General features: G+C 41.6%; 1 protein-coding gene and 1 long non-coding RNA gene across 7 annotated transcripts in view; one reads left to right on the top strand and one right to left on the bottom strand.

Moving 5' to 3' along the window:
* CHD2 (chromodomain helicase DNA binding protein 2) overlaps positions 1–20,203 on the top strand; it is a 119,560-nt gene that overhangs the window by 5,009 nt on the left and 94,348 nt on the right. For 3 of the 6 annotated variants that reach the window (XM_056571867.1, XM_056571866.1, XM_056571865.1), the window contains exons 1-2: positions 13,136–13,315; positions 13,996–14,119. The exons of 1 other annotated variant lie outside the window; for it this stretch is intronic. In XM_056571867.1, coding sequence (XP_056427842.1) covers positions 13,207–13,315; positions 13,996–14,119 — 233 coding nt within the window. In that variant the 5' untranslated portion in view covers positions 13,136–13,206. Of the gene's footprint in view, positions 1–12,741; positions 13,099–13,135; positions 13,316–13,341; positions 13,699–13,995; positions 14,120–20,203 lie in introns of those variants that run through there. 2 more of the 6 variants (XM_056571868.1, XM_056571869.1) reach the window with 2 other exon arrangements.
* LOC130368344 (uncharacterized) overlaps positions 16,274–20,203 on the bottom strand; it is a 34,863-nt gene continuing 30,933 nt past the window's right edge. The window contains exon 3 of the long non-coding RNA XR_008892427.1: positions 16,274–16,557. This is a non-coding gene — a long non-coding RNA (uncharacterized LOC130368344). The remainder of the gene's footprint in view (positions 16,558–20,203) is intronic.

Genomic DNA, 20,203 nt, shown 5'->3' with positions numbered 1-20,203 from the left:
GCTTGTGCTTCCAATAGGGCTGGGCGGTATGAGCAAAAACGTGTATCGCAGTATATTTTTTAAATTTAAGTGATGGCGGTTTCACAGTATTTACCGGTATTCGCCCCACCCCCACCCCCAACATGTGACCTGAGCGCCACTTCTCTCCCAACACCATCCGCCCCCCCCCCCTCACAATTCATTTTCAGCTGCGCTGACCCCACATCTGTCCCCACATGTCACCCACGTGCGTTCCTCTGCTCATCCTCCTATGAGTTGCGGGCCCCAGCGCTAGAAATCTGTATTACAAATAACATTTCCCAGGCTGCAAAAGTAAACAAAATAAACTTTAACCTGCCTACGTTCCCCCGTTGCTCTGCTACCGTCTTCACTGTGCTGCGCTGTGGTCCTCTTGCAGTTTCCTTGGGACAGGAAAGTCACAGAGCCGCCAGCCTATCATCGGCCGGGGCGGGACATCGCTGCGGCCGGTGATAGGCTGAGCGCGCTGTCATGTATCCTCATTACATGACAGTGGGCTCAGCCTATCAGCGGCCGAGGCGGGACATCGCTGCGACCGGTAATAGGCTGACGGCTCTGACGTTCCCATCCTCAGGACTGCAGCGGAGGGACCACGTCGGAAGGTAAGTTTAAAGTTTTTGTTTATTTTTGCAGCGTTATTTGTAGTACAGATTTCTAGCGCCAGCGGCCCGCAAATCATGAGGATGAGCAGAGGAACGCACGTGGGTGACACGATGTGGGGACAGCGCAGCTGATAATTCATATGGGGGGGGGGCAGAATAGCGCTCGCGGGTCAAATATGATTAGTTCCCCGATGTGGGGACAGCGCGTTGCGGCGGATAATTCACTCAATCGCGGGGGGGGGGGGTGGGGGGGTGGTAGGGGCCCAACCAGTATTGCGGTATGGGCAAAATTCATATCGTTGGGGGGAGAAAAAAAAACAGTTTTCTGTATGAATCGGTATACCGCCCAGCCCTAGTTTCCAACACAATGTTGCAGTAGCTGTTCTACATTGCAGCAGCGTGTGGCTTTATATTTACATCGCTCTTCTTTCCCTCCATATATTAGCAAATGTGATATTTTAGTGTCTTGTAACATCAAGGCAATGGCCAGGATGGGAGAGACTCCTATAAATAGAATTGAAAATAAAATCTTTTGTTCCTCTTTTAGGCCACTTGTGCCCAGCCCTTTCATAGGTAGCCTAAATGATGTATGGGTGTCTCTTATATATAATGTTATGACTGGAATTTTTCTTTTAACTTGTTCCAACCAACATTTATTGCTGTATGTTACATTGCAATTACTAGACATGGTTTTAGCATTGAAATATCTATAGTTTAGTTGGAGTAAGGCTTGCTGTATTTACAGGTGTCTTTATAGAAATGTAGCTAAAAGCAGTGTGATAAAATTCTTGCAAACGAAGGGGGATCGGTAATGGTTACATTTTATCTTTTATTGGTGCTAATAACCCTACCCTTTATAAAAATTAGACAGTGTTGATAGCTGCTAGTAAACTACGTGCTGCCTCATTTTTCACTTATACTCCCAGTGTTTTGCCTCCTTCCACCTAGACATTTTTTCTTCTCCTTTTGTACATTCCTTAGACAATGCTGTTTTCCTTAAAGTCTATGTAACATTCATACACCAGCCATTTATGCAGAAGTTATGTACAAAGTGCTTCCCCCCCCATTGACCAAAGATGAGATGGATTGACACTTTTAACCCCTTAAGGACTGGGGTTTTTCAGTTTTTGCATTTTCGTTTTTTGCTCCTTGCCTTTAAAAAATCATAACTCTTCCAATTTTGCACCTAAAAATCCATATGATTGACGTCATTACAAAGTAGAATTGGTGGCGCAAAAAATAAGCAGTCATTTTGCCCAAAAATCTACAGTGAAACGGAAAAAAAAATCAGTGCGACAAAATAAAAAAAACGCAGTTTTGTAACTTTTGGGGGCTTCCGTTTCTACGTAGTAGATTTTTCGATAAAAATGACACCTGATCTTTATTCTGTAGGTCCATATGGTTAAAATGATACCCTACTTATATAGGTTTGATTTTGTTGGATTTCTGGAAAAAATCATAACTACATGCAGGAAAATTAATACGTTTAAAATTGTCATCTTCTGACCCCCTATAACTTTTTTATTTTTCTGTGTATGGGGCGGTATGAGGGCTCATTTTTTGCGCCGTTATCTGAAGTTTTTAACAATACCATTTTTGCATTGATAGAACTTATTGATCGCTTTTTATTCATTTTTAAATGATATAAAAAGTGACCAAAAATGCACTATTTTGGACTTTGGAATTTTTTTTGCGCGCACACCATTGACCGAGTGGTTTAATTAATGCTATATTTTTATAATTCGGACATTTCCACACGCGGTGATACCATATGTTTTTATTTTTTATTTACAGTTTTTTTTTTTTTTTTTTTTATTGGAAAAGGGGGGTGATTCAAACTTTTAATAGGGGAGGAGTTAAATGATATTTATTCACTTTTTTTTGCAGTGTTATAGCTCCCATAGGGACCTATAACACTGCACACACTGATCTTCATCATTGATCACTGGTTTCTCATAAGAAACCAGTGATCAACTATTCTGCCGCATGACTGCTCATGCCTGGATCTCAGGCACTGAGCAGTCATTCGTCGATCGGACAGCGAGGAGGCAGGTAGGGGCACTCCCGCTGTCCTGTCAGCTGTTCGGGATGCCGCGGCTATCCCGAACAGCCCGACTGAGCTAGCCGGCCACTTTCGGTTTCGCTTTTAGCCGCGCGGCTCAGCTAAAGGGTTAATAGCGCGCCGCGATCCGCGCTGCGCGCTATTAGAGGCGGGTCCTGGCTTCACTATGACACCGGGCCTGCCGTGATATGACGCGGAGTTACTGTGTAACCCCGCGTTATATCGGGAGAGCAGGACCAAGGACGTACCGGTACGTCCTTGGTCCTTAAGGGGTTAAGAAGGAGTTTCAGAGAGAAATCTTTGTGACCCTCTCAATTAAATGGTCTACAATTTAGGGACATAGAGGGAGATTTATCAAAATCTGTCCAGCGGAAACGTTGCTGAGTTGCCCATAGGAACCAGATTTCTTTCATTTTTGAAGAGGCCTCTGGAAAATGAAAGATCTGGTTGCTATGGGCAACTCGGCAACCTTCCTCTGGACAGGTTTAAATCTCCCCAATAGTTCAGTAGTCATGTGACTATTGTTAAAGGCAGGGGAACAGTGCATCTGAATGAGGTAGCATCCAAATTTGTAAGTAGTCAAGTGATCTTGCAATACTCCAAGGGGGAGATTTATCAAAACCTGTGCATAGGAAAAGTTGACCAGTTGCCTATAGCAACCAATCAGCTTGCTTGTTTCATTTTTGAAAAGGCCTCTGAAAAATGAAAGTGATCTGATTGGTTGCGATGGGCAACTTTTCTCTGCACAGGTTATGACATCATTATGTGAGGGCACAGATCTGGAGAAGGGTATATAATGGACCCTGCTGCATTGACAGTTCTCATGAGCACAGTGGCCTCCTTAATTCTTTGAGTTTAGAACAACAAGGACTATTTCTTTAGCTGTCCACCTCACCAAACTAAGCAGCAAGGGGAGAATGGCCTTGGTAAGGTGGCAGAAACCCAATGGTCACTCAGGCTGAGCTCCAAAGATCCTGTGGGCAGATGTTTTATATTCTCTGCTCTGGTAAAACCCAAATTGGACTTTTTGGCCTGAATTCAAAGTTTCCTGTTTGGAAGTAACCAGCACTGCTCATCGCTTGCCCAACACATCCCTGCAGTGCAGCATAGTGGTAGCAGCATCATTCTAAGTCTATTTAACCTCTTGGGGACTCAGGGTGTACCTGCACGTCCTGAGTCCTGCTGCTGCGACAGAACATGGGGTCCCTGCGATAGCCAGGACCCAGGGCTAATAACGCACGTCACCGCAATTTAACCCTATAGACTCTGCATTCAAAGTTGATCGCCATGTCTAAATAAAATGAATAAAAAAATATTCTCTGCAGCTCACTCAGGCTGATCGGGACCATCGCAGTGAAACCACGATGTCCCGATCGGCTAGGACGTGAGTGGAGGGTCTGTTACCTGCCTCTGGCGCGTCCGATCGGCGATTGATTGCTCAAGCCTGGATCTCAGGTTTGGAGCAGTCGACTGCCGATAACACTGATAAATGCAATGCTATGGCTTTGCATTGAAGAGTGCTGGCAATCAATGTACTGCATGTTATAGCCCTCTATGGGGGCTATAACATTGGGGGGGAAAAAAGTGTAAAGTTAGTAGATTTAACCCCTTCCCTAATAAAAGTTCAAATCGCCCCATTTTTCCAATTTAAAAAAATTAAATAAAAATGTAAATATAAATGTGGTATCGCTGTGTGCGTAAATGTCTGAACTATAAAAATATATAATTTAACCACGTGGTCAATGGCATACGCAAAAAAAACTCCCAATAGCGTATTTTGGTCACTTTTTATACCATTTCAAAAATGAATAAGAAGCGATCAAAACAAAAAAATGGAACTGATAAAAACTTCAGATCACCGTGCAAAAAATTAGCCCTCATACATCCCTGTATGCAGAAAAATAAAGTTATAGGGGTCAGAAGATGACCATTTTAAATGTATAAATTTTACTGCATGTAGTTATGATTTTTTTTCAGAAGTGCGACAAAATCAAACCTATATAAATAGGGTATCATTTTAATCATATGGACCTACAGAATAAAGATCAGGTGTCATTTTTTTACCGAAAAATGTACTGCGTAGAAACAGAAGCCCCAAAAGTAACAAAATGGGGTTTTTTCTTCAATATCGTCGCACAATGATTTATTTTTTTTATTTTTTTAGTCATTACAAAGTAGAATTGGTGGTGCAAAAAAAATAAGCCATCATTTGGATCTGTGGGTGCAAAATTGAAAGGGTTATGATTTTTAAAAGGTGAGGAGGGAAAAAAGCAGAAAAACCCTGAGTCCCCAAAGGGGTTAAGGGCAGCTGGCACGTGGAGAGACTGTACTTTTGATCCATTCAGCTTTCCATCAACCCTGACCAGAGGTGTTCTTAATGAACATTTGTGTGAAAAGAAAATAAGTGGAAAACTTTCTGAATGCCCTGTATGTTAAAGTGCAACTCTGGTCTAGAGACCGGATATATGTTTAAATCTGCCAGTAACTTCATACCCTGATACTTGCCCACTGCTGGAAAGTGCAGTTTATGGATTTGTGTAAATCTGTATCCTGCTCACTGTAGCAGCAGGCAAGTTCAGGCTACGAAGTTACCAGAAGGTGTAAACACGTATATGCTGCCAGACCTACATTAGAATGCTTTAAGTTAAGACTCTGATCATGGATAATTTCTGGCCTTAAAGGGGCTGTTGAAAACTAGTGTTCTTTTTTTTTTTTTTTTTTTTCACAAACCATTTATGGGCTGTATACAGTATTGTAGCAACCCAGTTAAATCTGAAGGAGCCATAGGGGACCACAGTCTCAAGTTATTCCCCCTCCTTTGGTCATATCCAGTTTATTATTGCTGTCAAATCTGAGACATTTTTAATGAATTCTATTGTCCCAGGAGGCTAGAACTTTCCTGTTTCTTTTTCATACCTCAACAAAGCCCTAGCTGCAGGAGGAGCTCCCACACAGCATTGTCTGCTATAAAAGACCAGACATTATATTGCCCCCTTTAGCTGTTTAGTCAAAAATTGAGGCTAAAACAGGATTTTGACAACTAGGTTTGCATCCATTACCTATTTTTCTGTGTGCCAAATTAAACTTCCTTCTCTCGGGTTACTCACTCAGCATTTGGAAAGTATTTTCAAACCTGGTACTGACATTTAGGTGTACGTTTTGAATGTGTATTTATTATATACTTTTCAAGTTCTGTGAAAAGAACTGTTTGGTTTGTTATAGTTACCTATGTGTGATCCCAAGATAACAGTCCCTTGTGTATCCACTTTGCAATGTTGTCCAGGTCCTAAAATTGACAACATTACTAAATTAAAGAAAAAGATAGAAGTGACTTCTGGAAGTGTTCAGCTGTACTACTGTAACCACCCCATTCATGTGTAGGGCTAGCTTCAGAGTAGCTGACAAAAAACCTTACCAGAAGTGTTCTCGGTGCCATTTGGTTGCCAACAGCTTTCACTATACTCCTCCCTAAATGTCCTGTTCACATGGATGCTATTCAGGATCCTTAAATGGGTCTTTCACTTACCAATGGTACCTTTTTTGAACCTGCTGGTTTAACACTTAATTATGCACTTTATAAAAAAAAAATCCAGTGTTCGTCAGCCTTTAAGTTGAGGAGAATTTTTTTTTTATGTTTCACTCTGGTTGCTATGTACTATGTTGACACATTGATTGTTGGTGCGGATTTTATGCATGAGGCAGTAAGCTTCTCACAACTTTTTATTGTGCAGTAAGAAAAAGGCATCTGTGACTGTTCATTGACATTTATGCAGATCCCAATGTCTCCACTAAATTGAAAAATGAATTGTCCCTTACAGAGAACACTGTCATTGCACAGAGGTCTAAGTGCCATTTCCTTTTGGACTAATGACTTTTGAGCTTACAAGGCTGTCTGTTAACCCAGATATTGCCTTTCTTTGTCTAGCCATACTGCTTGTTTCCAAGTTTTATTGGGACCTATTTCTATCCCTGTACATACTATAAGAATCCTTCATTTTGGACAATTCCTGTTTGACAGACATTAGTCCCTACAGTGCCCCAATGGGTCCCAGCAACCAGCTAAATGTGAGGACATCTGGCTGCAAGTGTTTATTTTTTTCTTTTTCCCTACACCGCCACCACAGGGTATAAAAAAAAAAAGTTAATCGATAACATTTAAAAACATGCACTATTTCATACAGGTCCAGAGCAACAGATGTAACCTCTAACTCTGACCTAGAGATGGAGATCTTGAATGGTGTTAACAGGGGATCCAAATGGGTGGATAAAGGGATTTTAGTGGTGTTAGTGCTGTGGTGTTTGTTAAATGGCTTCACCACTTGACGTGATTTGGACTGGACTGATGCCACGAATCAACACTGCTTTTAGGAGCAGACTACAGTCTTCACCTGCCCTGCCATCTACACATCAGACATCTGTTAGACACACACACACACTAGATAGAATTGAACATGAGGTATTCAGACTGGAATCTTCAGTTCTGTGCTTTTTAACCCAATAGTCCTTAATAGTCAACAGGTTCCATCAGTAATCGCCAATAACAATTTGAAGCCATGATCCTAGTGTAAACACATCTTACACTCATCTGTGCAAACTTCCTGTCATGTGATCACTACTTGTTTACACTACTGCATTGAAGGTGCCCAATAGTGGCAGTCACATGACAGGAAGTCTGTGCATATGTTACTGTTGCCATGTCAGCCCCTGAATAAAAGAGCTCTTAAGTTGCAGCAGGAGGTGAGGAAAATGAAAGTGTATATTAGTAATACTTTCAGTGACTACAATCCTGCTCCTCAGATTGTTCTCTTCCTCTAGTAGTAATATAAAATATTTAGAGGTTCATGCATATGTAACTTGCATTAGGTTTTACTCTAATGCACACTATGCAAGTACCTGCCTGGACTCAAGCTTAGGCCTCGTATGTAAAAAGATGGCCTTTAAGCCTCTAGCAACCAATTCAGCTTAACGTTTGTAAGCTAGACATTATAGTGACTCTGGCAATTTGCTACCAGTTGTGAAGCTGACTGTCTGTAGTTTTTTCGGCTCACCCATCCCCACCAACAAAAGCCATGCTTTTGAGGACCAAATAGTTGAATTTAGTGGTGTTGTACACAGTTAGAGAAACATGGCTGCTTTCCTCTAGAAATGGTGCTACATCTGTTCATGGGTTGTTTGGTACTTTAGCTCGAGAGCTATTTCATCACACACACTGTGGACAAATGTGCCACTACTTTTAGAAGAAAGTAGCCATGTGGTTCTAATTTTGAAAAACCTCTAGGTAGGCGGCAGCCCTATGTGTGTATTGCGTTTTGGAGGCGGGGCCGTGTGCCGGCGTGACTGTGAAGCGCGGCCCCGCCTCCAAAACTCACTGCACACATAGGGCTGCCGCCGGAAAGCCCTGTGTGCATAGAGAGCGAGGAATACGCAGCGTATTTCCCGCTGTTGCCATAAATTTTGCGCAGCGTCAAATAAGCTGCGTATACGCCCTGTGGGAACGCACCCTTAATGTGTGGAACTTTTTTCTCTCTCCAGGGAAAGTGCCCTACTTGTCTGGTATTGCAATAATGCATTAGTTTTTTTTTTTTTTTTTTTTTTTATGACACTTCTGTGAATTTTTGTATTTCTAAAGTTGAGCCTTACTTGATGCTTAAATGGGCACTGTCAGATTCAAAAAGTTGTATATTGTACATCTTAGCGAAATATTAACCTTTCTAAGAAAATGTGTTTCTTTTTTATAGAAATCATTGCTTTGTCAAAGGTGAGGCACAGTCATGGACAAAGTTTAATAAGTGAGGGTGGCCTAGCACTTTGTGCTTTCTCCTGTCTGATAGGACTCCTCTGTGCTCACTCCCGTCTTATTAGAGCAGAGTGCTAGCCTGCCCTTACTTAATGGACTTTGTACATGCCTGTGCTTCAGTTTGGACTAAGCCATGATTTCTATGAAAAGGGAAAAAAAAAATTCTTATGAAGTACTGATATTCTGTGCCTCCAGACTGTACATGCTGGGGATGGGTGGCACGCGACGCCAGTGAGCCAATGCCTGCAGCCCTAGCGTTCACAGCGCTCGCTCCCACCTGTCTGACAGGCTAGAAGCGAGAGCAGGCTGACTGAATTCGGACCAATTGCCCAGCAGGGATCGGTCCAAATTCAGCAGTGAAGTCCTAGCAGGCTGCAGCTGGCCACTAGGAGGGAGACCCCTAGTGGCCAGATTTCAAATGGAAAGTACAATATTTTAAACAGAAAAAAAATAGAGGTATATTGGAGAGATGTTGTAGTACATAAGTACTACAACATATTAAAAAAAATTATGACAGTGCCCATTTAATGTTTTGCCAAATGTACAACACATAGTGTTCCTATCTGACAGTGCCCATTTAAGAATGACGTTTGACCAAACTTTATCAAACATAATGTAAAATGTTTAGCGAGAATAAAGAGGCTATACAGTGGTATTTTATCTGCCATTGACTTCCCTTGGTCAGACATTGGGGGGGGGGGGGGGGGGAAGATGGAACACACTTGGCATCTTTTTTTTTTTATGGCTAAAGTTAATCTGTTGGCACTTTAGATCTGTTGGGGGAATTTATTGACACATATGCCAAATCTGACGCCTGAATGTAGTGTCCCATTTTCAATAGTTTTTTTTCTGGTATTTATCCCTACCCTATTTATAGAATCCAGGAAGGAAAAGGAAATCCAGCTCCCCCGAAAAATATAGAATATAGAATAACGGTATAAAAACACAAAAAAATTATTTCATCCTTTAAAAATCAATGAGATGGTGAGAATTAAAAGCATAGATGAAACGCCTAGCGGTTGAATGAAATACATTTTTTGTGTTTTTATACCGTTATTCTATATTTTTCGGGGGAGCTGGATTTCCTTTTCCTTCCTGGATTCTATTGCAACTGGCTACACGGCTTGACCTACATCCGTGCTCCTCCACCAACTACCCTTCCAGTGGCTACTTCTACAGGGTGGTGAGCTGGTCTATTTTTTTTCTTTATGTACCCTATTTCTACCCAGACACTAAACAAAAATACTTTGTTTAATTGTTTTCAGTTAAAAACAGTCCACAATTGTTCGTCTTTTCCAGCCCTCCCATAATAGGTCCTGGTCTGAGGATCGGTTGATGCACTGGTGGCGATAGGAGTTACATGTGGCATAATTTTATGGCACAAAAATCCACTGCAAAATCTGCTTGTGAATTTGAAGGCAGATATGCTGCAGAGTTTATTCTTGGCATTGCAAAAGATAAAATCTGCAGCAAATCCATATTGTGTGGTTTTTGTGGTTCTGGTCTGTGGCATCCACCCTAAAAAGATCCTGAATACATGACCTGTTAAGGAAACGTGAGGACTGAAGTTGATCAATGCTGATCTTAATCTTGAAATTTGGGGACTCTTATTGATGGGTCAAAACTAGTCATGATGACTCCTCCTCTGTCAGGGTCCCATGAAGAAAGTCTGCTGTAAGCTAGTGGATGTGGCTGATTGATTACAGGGGCTGGCAGTGACTGAATCTTTACTGAATATTTATGAGCTGCCTCTTTGACTACAGAACAGATTATTTTGGGAGGACCACAATGCATACAATAAAAATGGAATTCTTTAATGGTTGTGTGATCAATTACATTTTTGTGGATGGCTGTTCTTAATATGTGGGGGAAGCACCCATGATAGCCATTGCCAAGTTTACAGTCCTCAATTAGGCTTTGTTTTGTTCTAAGAGTCTGTTCACACATACAGTATCCTCTGCAGATTTGATGCTGTTAGTATGCTGTTTAGTTTACACTGAAATCTGCAGCATCAAATCTGCGCAGGATACTGAACGTGTGAATAGACCTTTAGTGGGAACCTGTCTCTGATGCAGGCATCTCTTACATTGGGGTAACCTGAAAGTGAGTCTTCCCTCATGTGTAGTTAGGTTAGAAATAGTGTGAGCTTGCACCACTTGGCCTATGACCCACCTCCCAGTAGAAAATGGCACTCATTCTAGGCCCCTTTGGTATATTAGAGCTTTTTTTTTTAAATACGGATTTAATACTGGTCAGTCTGCTTTATAGTCACATCTTAATGGCTGAACAAAAAGCTTAACTAATGACTATTTTTTATAAGTTGATCTTGGACCTAACTACAGATTGCTCAACTTGTATTAAGACTTTGTATCATTGTTCTATTCCCCTCCGCTATAGGTTTTGTCACACTATTATTCCACTGTTAATATTTTATGAATTGATTAGGGGTTGGTTTTCTAGAGCTACTGTATATGTGAATAGAAGGGTAGGTTTGCTTGGTTTAGTGGATTTTTGCTTGTACTCTAGCTACTACATAGTTTGATTTCTGATCTGTCAAGTTGCAAATATATACAAGTTGCTGTAAAATGTAGTTTGGAATACTTTATATATTTTTTTTAATTTAATGATTTCCTCTAAAAACTTCCAGTAGGTAGCAGCTCTCTGAAACATTTTTACTATTTGCTGGAGTCTTTAGTGAAGTTCTTCGAGCAAAATAAGGGAACAAGTGTTATAAACATTTTAGTAAAGAGGCAGAAACCACAGTCAAGTATGGACCATAAAATCTCTGTAGGTCCTGAATTCTGTTTATTGTCATACTTTTTCTTGGGGTTGTCCGATAACAAAGGGCCAGAACTATAACTTGAAGTTCCTGGTCATTAGTACGAAGTTTGTTCCAGGGCCCCATCACCTACCATGTGCCATATGATACTGGAGTAGTCTTATGGGCCATAGGACTTCTAGGCACCGAGATGTTAATCTATCAATGTCCTGTGGATGCCCCAAGGCAGGCATGTGGATGCCCCAAGGCAGGCACGTTTCATTTACTTGTATGAAGGGAGAGTTCTTAAAGAGGAAGTCAAGCCTAAAGTGGTAAATAATGTGACTGACAATTCTGTACTTGATCAATTTCCATTCTATTCACTATTCAGCCATGACCCTCTAATAGCTCACCAACAAATGTTGTGTTCAATAAGGGTTTCCTTGGGAAATTGTATTAATAATTTGATGCCCCCCAGATTAGTCTATATGTCAGACCACTTTTGGTTAAGTGTCCCCTTTTTAAAGTGGGTCTAATTTGAAATATGTGGCTCCATTCATTAGGGGCACAAATGTATTAAACTGATGGTAAGTGACTGATGTGTCCACATTCCAATGGCCTTTCTTTTTGATTTTTCAAAGACTTCTGGTCCCCGTGCAGTTGGAATGGTGTCTACTGATGAGAAGTCAACAATTGGCAATCTAATGTGAACTGCATGGCGCTTAATGGATTCCACCAGTCTCTGGCTCGCTCTATCCTAGTCAAGAAGAGAACTTCGTTGCTGACACACCAACTACTTCAAGAACTGATACCAAATTTCCTTGTCATGTTCTTGTATTTTTGAATATTACTTTTGTGCTTTGCAATTTGATGCCAAATCTTTACATTTCTTGATGCTGATTGTCAAGACTGTTTTTGTAATAAAGAGAGATTTATTTCACCGTAACAGCCTGTCTTTTATTCTTGGAACAAAGATGATTTGTTATGGGCCAAAGTTGGGCACCATTACTGCCAGTCTTTTTCTGGTGGTTTGGGGATTTGGTGTTTGTTTAAAATAAATTACTGTGTAAACATTACTGGTAAAAGATGGACAACAAGCGTCTATGGGGGGCTGACAATGTTGGACTCGCCTACGCATGGTGTCATTGCTGTACGTCAAGAAGAACTTGGTCACCATGTCTGAGCCCCTGAAACATCTCATGAATTTGCCATTTGTAGCTGACCATATACAACCACATCATGGTAGACATTCCACCATATACCTGTATAACTATAATATTGGTTAACCCCTATAATGCCCACCGTTGGGTTGGTAATGTGTACACGTCCTGTAAAAGCTGTATATGACATGGAAATGTAGGCTCAATTTTTTTGGTTTTTTTCTTTATGGGGTAGGAGCTATGAAAAGGTTCTCCAAGGTCTTCTCAGGGATCACAAGTATTCTATTGGTTCTATTTGTATGGAATTACAGTACACGCCTACTTCTACGTGGTGCTTACCCTCCCTAGGTTGGCGCTGTTGTCACAGCTCCATAAAGTATTCTCTCTGTTGTGGAGGAGCACCTAAAGCCCACCCTTACTTTACCCACCATGACATTTGCCCCACCATACACCCCTGGGATCATGAGACTGTGGGGTTGGTCATGGCTCCTCCCAGTTGTGGCCCCTCATATCCACACATGGTATTGTCTCATGCCCTCCAAGGAGACATCTTAGGAGCCTTTCCTCACAAAATGGCTTACTTCCTGTCCAGAGAGGAAGTGATTTATCCCAAGGACTGCAACGTTTTACAGAGACAAAGGAGCCTTGTTGTGGGCAGTAAAGGGTGCAGCACCCCTGTCAGTGAGGAGAGCCCCCATGTGGTATGTGTGGGTGCCCTGTCCATGGGGTGCCCCTGCTCCCTGAACACAGTGGTAATGGTGGAGATGAAGGGGGTGGGTCCTCACTACATCACCTGAGTTCTGGGGTAAATGTACAGAGTGTCAATCACAGGCAGAGCTCAGAGCTGGGAAGGAGCTACAGATGGCGGCTGTGCCTTAGAGAGCGCACTCCGCTCAGCGCTTTCCCTTTCACTTCAGGGTAACTTTGTGGAACTTGTGTCCGCCTCCCGCGCCCCCCTCAGCCCCTGCTCCTCCGGGGACCCCCACAACCGGCAGAAACCCCGATTTTCTCTGCTTTTTCGCCCTTTTTCCGAGCGGCGGTGGCGGCGGAGCCGAGGAGTGTGCTCGTTGTTTTCCAGCTCATGGCGCACCTCCATATTTGTGCGCTCTGATCAGCCGTCCTCCTGCCGACCCCCGGGCTCGCCGCTTCCCCTCATCACGACCTCTCGTTCACATTTTTGCAGCTTTTTAATTTATTTTTCGCCTTTTATTCCAGATTTATATTTTTGTCTTTTTCTGGCGTTTTTGCCGATCTCCGGAGCCCGGCGCCTCCGTCCTAGGATCGGTCCATGGAATAGACAGGTGAGCTTCCGATCGCTTCTCCGACTCGGGACGGGGCATTTTGTGCACGATTTTGGGCGATTTTGTTGCTTTTTGCCTACTTTTGTGTGTGATGACGTAATGGTAAATCTCCTCGGGCGAGGCGGCCGGAGCGGAGTTGTCGGCCGGATCGTGGGATAGTATATAGTATATATATCATGTATATCACCATATCTATGTATCTCTATGTCATCGCCGCTCACCTGCCCGGGATGTGCCCGGCGCCGCTGCCAGACTCCTAGCTCCCGGGACCTCACCTTTTCTCTCAACTTTTGACAGCAAATACCTGGGCTTCCTCGTACTACAAAGGCCAGCAAGCCCACCCCTGCACCGGGTACAAGATGATGAGGAATAAGGAGAAGGGCACGGAGGAGGACGGCTCAGCCCGCAGCAATGCGTCCAGGTATGATAATGGGGGTGATACTCTTGTGCCATCTTACCTCTTATGCCCACCTGTCTAGTACCCCTGCCCACACTTCTTCCACCTACATTCTCCCCCCCCCCCCAGATAATCCCCCCCTCCCTCTCCCTACTGTGAAACTACATGCCCCAGCATACCCTGACCTGATCAGGACATGCTGGGAGTTGTAGTCATACATTCTGTGCAGGGACACATCTTGCAGCCCCCCTGTTGTGTTTTGTGCCTTTTTTCTCCCCCAGATCTGACCTTGACTCTCATTGCCACACCCTAATATTCCAGGGCATTTTCAGAAACTTATGGGAGGCTCCAGCAGCCTGTGCCCCCTGTCACCTCTGCTGGGTCTTCACCTACTTATTCAGAATTTGGGGGGATTTTTTGCTACTGCTGCTGCTTGTATATGACCTTGTGATATTTGTAACATCTGCTGCATTGCACCAACTCTTTTGGGGGAGACAGTTTCCCACATGTTGTTTTACACTAGGCCTGAACTACAGCCTGGGAGTAAAGTAGATCCTGATCCAGCCCTTATGTCTCTGGGGAGGGTCCTGTATACACTCATCCCCTGCCACAATGTTACCAGAGGCTGTGTTTCCTAATACTGCAGAGGGTCTCTAGACCCATGTTGATACACTGAAGTGGACACCTTATTTATTTATTATTTGTTGCCTGTACTGTCATAACATTGATATGTACTGTGTGCTTTATATTTACTCTGGATAACTTGGTTTTTATATTTGGAATTACTTGTTCTAATTGTAAGCACTTGAAATAACTTTTATTGAATAGTGTAATGTGTGATTTGTATATTGTAACGTGTAATATACCATCTTACATATAGTGTGATATTTATTGTGATGTGACAAAGTGTGTGTGTGTGTGTTACTGATGTGTGAGAGAGATGGTGTATGGGGGTGTATTGAGTTGTATATGGACACTGAAGTGTATTATCACTTAATACACTTCAGTGTTCATATAACTCATCACTATATATATATATATATATATATATATGCTACTGATATGAGATATACAGACACAGGTGTATTTAATATAGATATCTTTCATATCAGGAATATATATATATATATATATATATATGTGTGTGTGAATTCCCACATATCAGTAGCATTGTGATGAGCTATATATATATATATATATATATATATATATGCTCATAGGTGCCATATTGTTTTATATTGGGAAATGTTGTATACAGTTTTTTCTTCTGGTATGAAAAATAAAGTTCTCTTTAGTTCTTGTAACCTTAAAGATAATTTCCAAGTATTTTATTTATTTAGTTATTTTACTTATTATTCAGCATTTACTTTTGAAATAGTTACTATTTTTCAAGATATATTATGGCATTTTTGTTACTGGTGTTTTAGTTTTATCTGTAGCTCCTGACTACATAGACTATAAAATATTACAGCACACTTAGTATTGATCAAGGCTTTTAACACTGGCTCTGACAGGGGTATATGTCCCAAATCCATTAACTCTTTACTATGTATTTTTGGTATTTTTTGTCATGGCTTCCTGGTTACCTGTGTGATTCTTGTGGTGCATGTTTTATTCATTTCAATGTGCTGCTTCCTTTTTCTTGGAAAGAATCGTGTAGCGAATGTAAAACGTTTCCTGTGACCCTAAAGTATGTCAGATACCTAGAGGTCTCTGTGTTGGTGTCTTGATGGCTGAATATCCCCCCAGTTATGTGGTTATAGCATACAGCTATTCCATGAAGCTTCCTCCTGACTAGGTTTTATAGAATCACTTATTATTATGTTGCACGCTCTGGTAGTGATATATACATAATATTTTATAAGTAACAGTATCAATAATAGAATACATCTGAAGAGTTAATATGGATGTATATAGGATCTAGCCTGCTGTGTTGCATAGCGTAGACGTGAAATGGTCTTCTTGTCTCCTGTCCTTGGAGTACATTTTGTGACCGGCAGCCATTTTAGAGAAATGCTTGAGATAAAGCTGCAGCATTTTTTTTTATAAGCCTTGTGTGTGTATAAGGATCAGAAAAACAGATGTTTGTGAAGGTGCATTATTGTCTGGAGATGTATGTGGGGATGGCATGGAAATGTAGGCAGGAAAGCAAATGTTTTTTAGCATTTTATGGTTTTCTATTTCGGTCACAAAATGGCTTTTCCTTTGTGCTGCAGCGCTGGGCTGACACTGATGCACTGTGTGCTCTCCACAAGCAGGAGGAGGAAGTTGCTTTCTAGGAGTTCAAAGGCCATCTTGTGTCTGCGGCTGCTCTGATTGGTTCCTGGGCCCCCTGGTAACTGGGGCGTCAGCATTGCTGGGCGGTCCTGCCTTTCATGTGATGTCAGCTGTGCATACCACTCCCTTTTTGGCAGAAAAGCCTCAGCTTAGTCAGCCAGCTGGAAGCAGACTGTGTGCTCAGGCTGTGTACATGAAAGGGAAAGAGGGATGTCTTCAGTGCAAGCCCCAGCTAGATAGATGCATATCACCACATACTTGGAAATACACTATCTAATTTATCATGTGTCTCTTATCGATTGCTTAATTTCTTTTACTCTCAGCAAAGTTCCCCAACTGTTGCTAAAGTACGACTCCAAACATGCAGCTGTTGCTAAAGTACGACTCCAAACATGCAGCTGTTGCTAAAGTACAACTCCAAACATGCAGCTGTTGCTAAAGTACAACTCCAAACATGCAGCTGTTGCTAAAGTACAACTCCAAACATGCAGCTGTTGCTAAAGTACAACTCCAAACATGCAGCTGTTGCTAAAGTACAACTCCAAACATGCAGCTGTTGCTAAAGTACAACTCCAAACATGCAGCTGTTGCTAAAGTACAACTCCAAACATGCAGCTGTTGCTAAAGTACAACTCCAAACATGCAGCTGTTGCTAAAGTACAACTCCAAACATGCAGCTGTTGCTAAAGTACAACTCCAAACATGCAGCTGTTGCTAAAGTACAACTCCAAACATGCAGCTGTTGCTAAACTACGACTCCAAACATGCAGCTGTTGCTAAAGTACAACTTGCGTGCACTGACAGTTGTTGCAAAACTACAAATCCCAGCATGCCCTGACAGACTGCGTCTGTCAGGGCATGCTGAGAGTTGTTGTTTTGCAACAGCTGCAAAACCGCTAGTTTGGGGAACTCCCCAAGCACATCTGGCCTTTGTTAACCCTTGCCTTCTAATCATCATGAACCTTGGTTATTTATTGGCTGCTTAGTCTGTTGCAAAAAAAAAAAAAAAAAGCCATGTCATACAACTTTCCCACGTTCCACATCAGAATAGGGTTTAGTAGGAAATTAACCCAGTAACCTTTTCCCATCACTTTCGTTGTTTTCCATTCTTTAACTGTAGGGTCTTGTTAAAGGAGCGGTTGCACATAAAAAAGTGAAAATATATATTTTTTGTTTAACATGTCAGCTGATACAATTAATTTGTATGCCAGCGTCATTAAAGGAATGAGATATAGAATGAACTAAAAAAAAACAATAATTATTTTGCAGCAATGTGTACAGACAAAATTATATATATATATATATATATATATATATATATATATATTATTGTTTTTTGTTTTTTTTTAGCTCAAAACAGTTTTTAAGTTTCACCTAAAGGACTTTTTGTTGCTCTTTTATTTAAAAGTTGAGTCTAAAATAATAATAAAAAAATAATTGTAAGAATACAAATATATATATATATATAGTCATGGCCGTAAATGTTGGCACCCTTGAAATATTTCTAGAAAATGAAGTATTTTTCACAGAAAAGGATTGCAGTAACACATGTTTTGCTATACACATGTTTATTCCCTTTGTGTGTAATGGAACTAAACCAAAGAGGAGGAAAAAAAGCAAATTAGACATAATGTCACACCAAACTCCAAAAATCAGTAATTTCCTATAACCATCAATAAGCTTCTTACACCTCTGAGCCGGAATGTTGGACCACTCTTCCTTTGCAAACTACTCCAGGTCTCTCTTATTGGAAGGCGCCTTTTCCCAACAGCAATTTTAAGATCTCTCCACAGGTGTTCAATGGGATTTAGATCTGGACTCATTGCTGCCATTTCAGAACTCTCCAGCACTTTGTTGCCATCCATTTCTGGGGGCTTTTTGACGTATGTTTGGGGTCATTGTCCTGCTGGAAGATCCAAGATCTCAGGTGCATACCCAGCTTTCTTACACTGGGCTGTACAGAGCGGCCCAAAATCCATTGGTAATCCTCAGATTTCATGATTCCTTGCACACATTCAAGGCATCCAGTGCCAAAGGCAGCAAAACAACCATAAAACATCATTGATCCTCCACCATATTTCACTGTAGGTTCTGTGTTCTTTTCTTTGTAGGCCTCATTCTGTTTTTGGTAAACAGTAGAATGATGTGCTTTACCAAAAAGCTCTATCTTGGTCTCCTCTGTCCATAAGACGTTTTCCCAGAAGGATTTTGACTTACTCAAGTTCATTTTGGCAAAATGTAGTCTTGCTTTTTTTTTAAGTCTCTGTGTCAGCAGTGGGGTCCTCCTGGGTCTCCTGCCATAAGCGTTTCATTTCATTTAAATGTTGACAGTTTGCGCTGACACTGATGCTCCCTGAGCCTGCAGGACCGCTTGAATATCTTTGGAACTATTTTGGAGCTGCTTATCCACCATCTGGACTATCCTTTGTTGACACCTTTCATCATTTTTTCTCTTCCGTCCACGCCCTGGGAGATTAGCTATAGTGCCATGGGTTGCAAACTTCTTGATAATGTTGTGCACTGTGGACAAACAACAACAAAAAACGTGGTCTCAAATGGCTGGAGGTGCTCAACCCCAAATGCAGTTGTGCATATATACTGGGGGAGCAGATCCTGCCCTTGTAGTCCGTTTCTAGGGGCGATCCCCAGCATAAAATGCATACAATGGAGGATGCCTGCAGCGGACTACAAGTGCCACAATAGAATCCTACACCAGATAAACGGTGTGGATGTGTAACAATTAGAATAATACAATACAGAAATTTAGGTGCACTACTGTGGTAGATGTATACAATGACATTGGCTAATCCCTCAACACTGATGTAAAAATTGAGACATTCGCCAGTGTCTCCTTATATGAAGGACACACCAGAGCCCGCACACCAACGCCAAGGTTTCTCAGATGGCACGGGACCTAACGCTAACCTACCTGTGCGTATAAAGCAAAAACCAGGGGCCAGTGGGCAATTACAGCAGCACTAGGTCGACATGCAGCCTACTCCCAGTTCCCTCCAGCGTGACTGGGCACACATACAATGGGAGGAGGGAGAGAGGCTACAAGCACTGTGGACAAAGGCAAATCTAGATCTCTGGAGATGGACTTGTAACCTTAAGATTGTTGATATTTTTCACCAATTTTGGTTCTCAAGTCCTTAGACAGTTCTCTTCTCTTTCTGTTGTCCATGCTTAGTGTGGCACACACACACACACATTGCAAAGACTTAGTGAACTTCTCTCCTTTTTATCTGCTTTCAGGTGTGAATTTTATATTTCCCACACCTGTTACTTGCCCCTGGTGCATTTAAAGGAGCATCACATGCTTGAAACAATCTTATTTTTCCACAATTTTGAAAGGGTGTCCAGCCCATTTTTGGAGTTTGGTGTGACATTATGTCCAATTAGCTTTTTTTCCTCCCTTTTTTGGTTTAGTTCCAATACACACAAAGGGAATAAACATTTGTATAGCAAAACATGTGTTACTGCAATCCTTTTCTGTGACAAATACTTCATTTTCAAAAAAAATTTCAGGGGTGCCAACATTTACAGCCATGACTGTGTATATATGTAAATATATACCTATGCAAATGCTGTGTCATAGTGATATCATATACACAGTCCTAATAGAGTTTCCATACAGGTGCATAAGCTATCTCCTGGACCTCGGACAAGGTTACAGGTTTTGCATACAGTGTTTTTTTTTTCCCCCATTATTAATCTGCCAGAAACAAAATTGTATAGCCATTTTCTTCCCTATTGCATCTCTTTTATGAGGGATAGATTTCCATTTACAAAGCCCTTAATTACACCACAAAAGTACACCAGACCACCAGA

The sequence above is a fragment of the Hyla sarda genome, chromosome 4, assembly GCF_029499605.1.
Source record: "Hyla sarda isolate aHylSar1 chromosome 4, aHylSar1.hap1, whole genome shotgun sequence".
NCBI classification, from domain to species: domain Eukaryota; kingdom Metazoa; phylum Chordata; class Amphibia; order Anura; family Hylidae; genus Hyla; species Hyla sarda.
The sequence above is the reverse complement of the archived record's forward strand: the minus strand, read 5'-3'. Positions and strand labels throughout refer to the sequence as shown.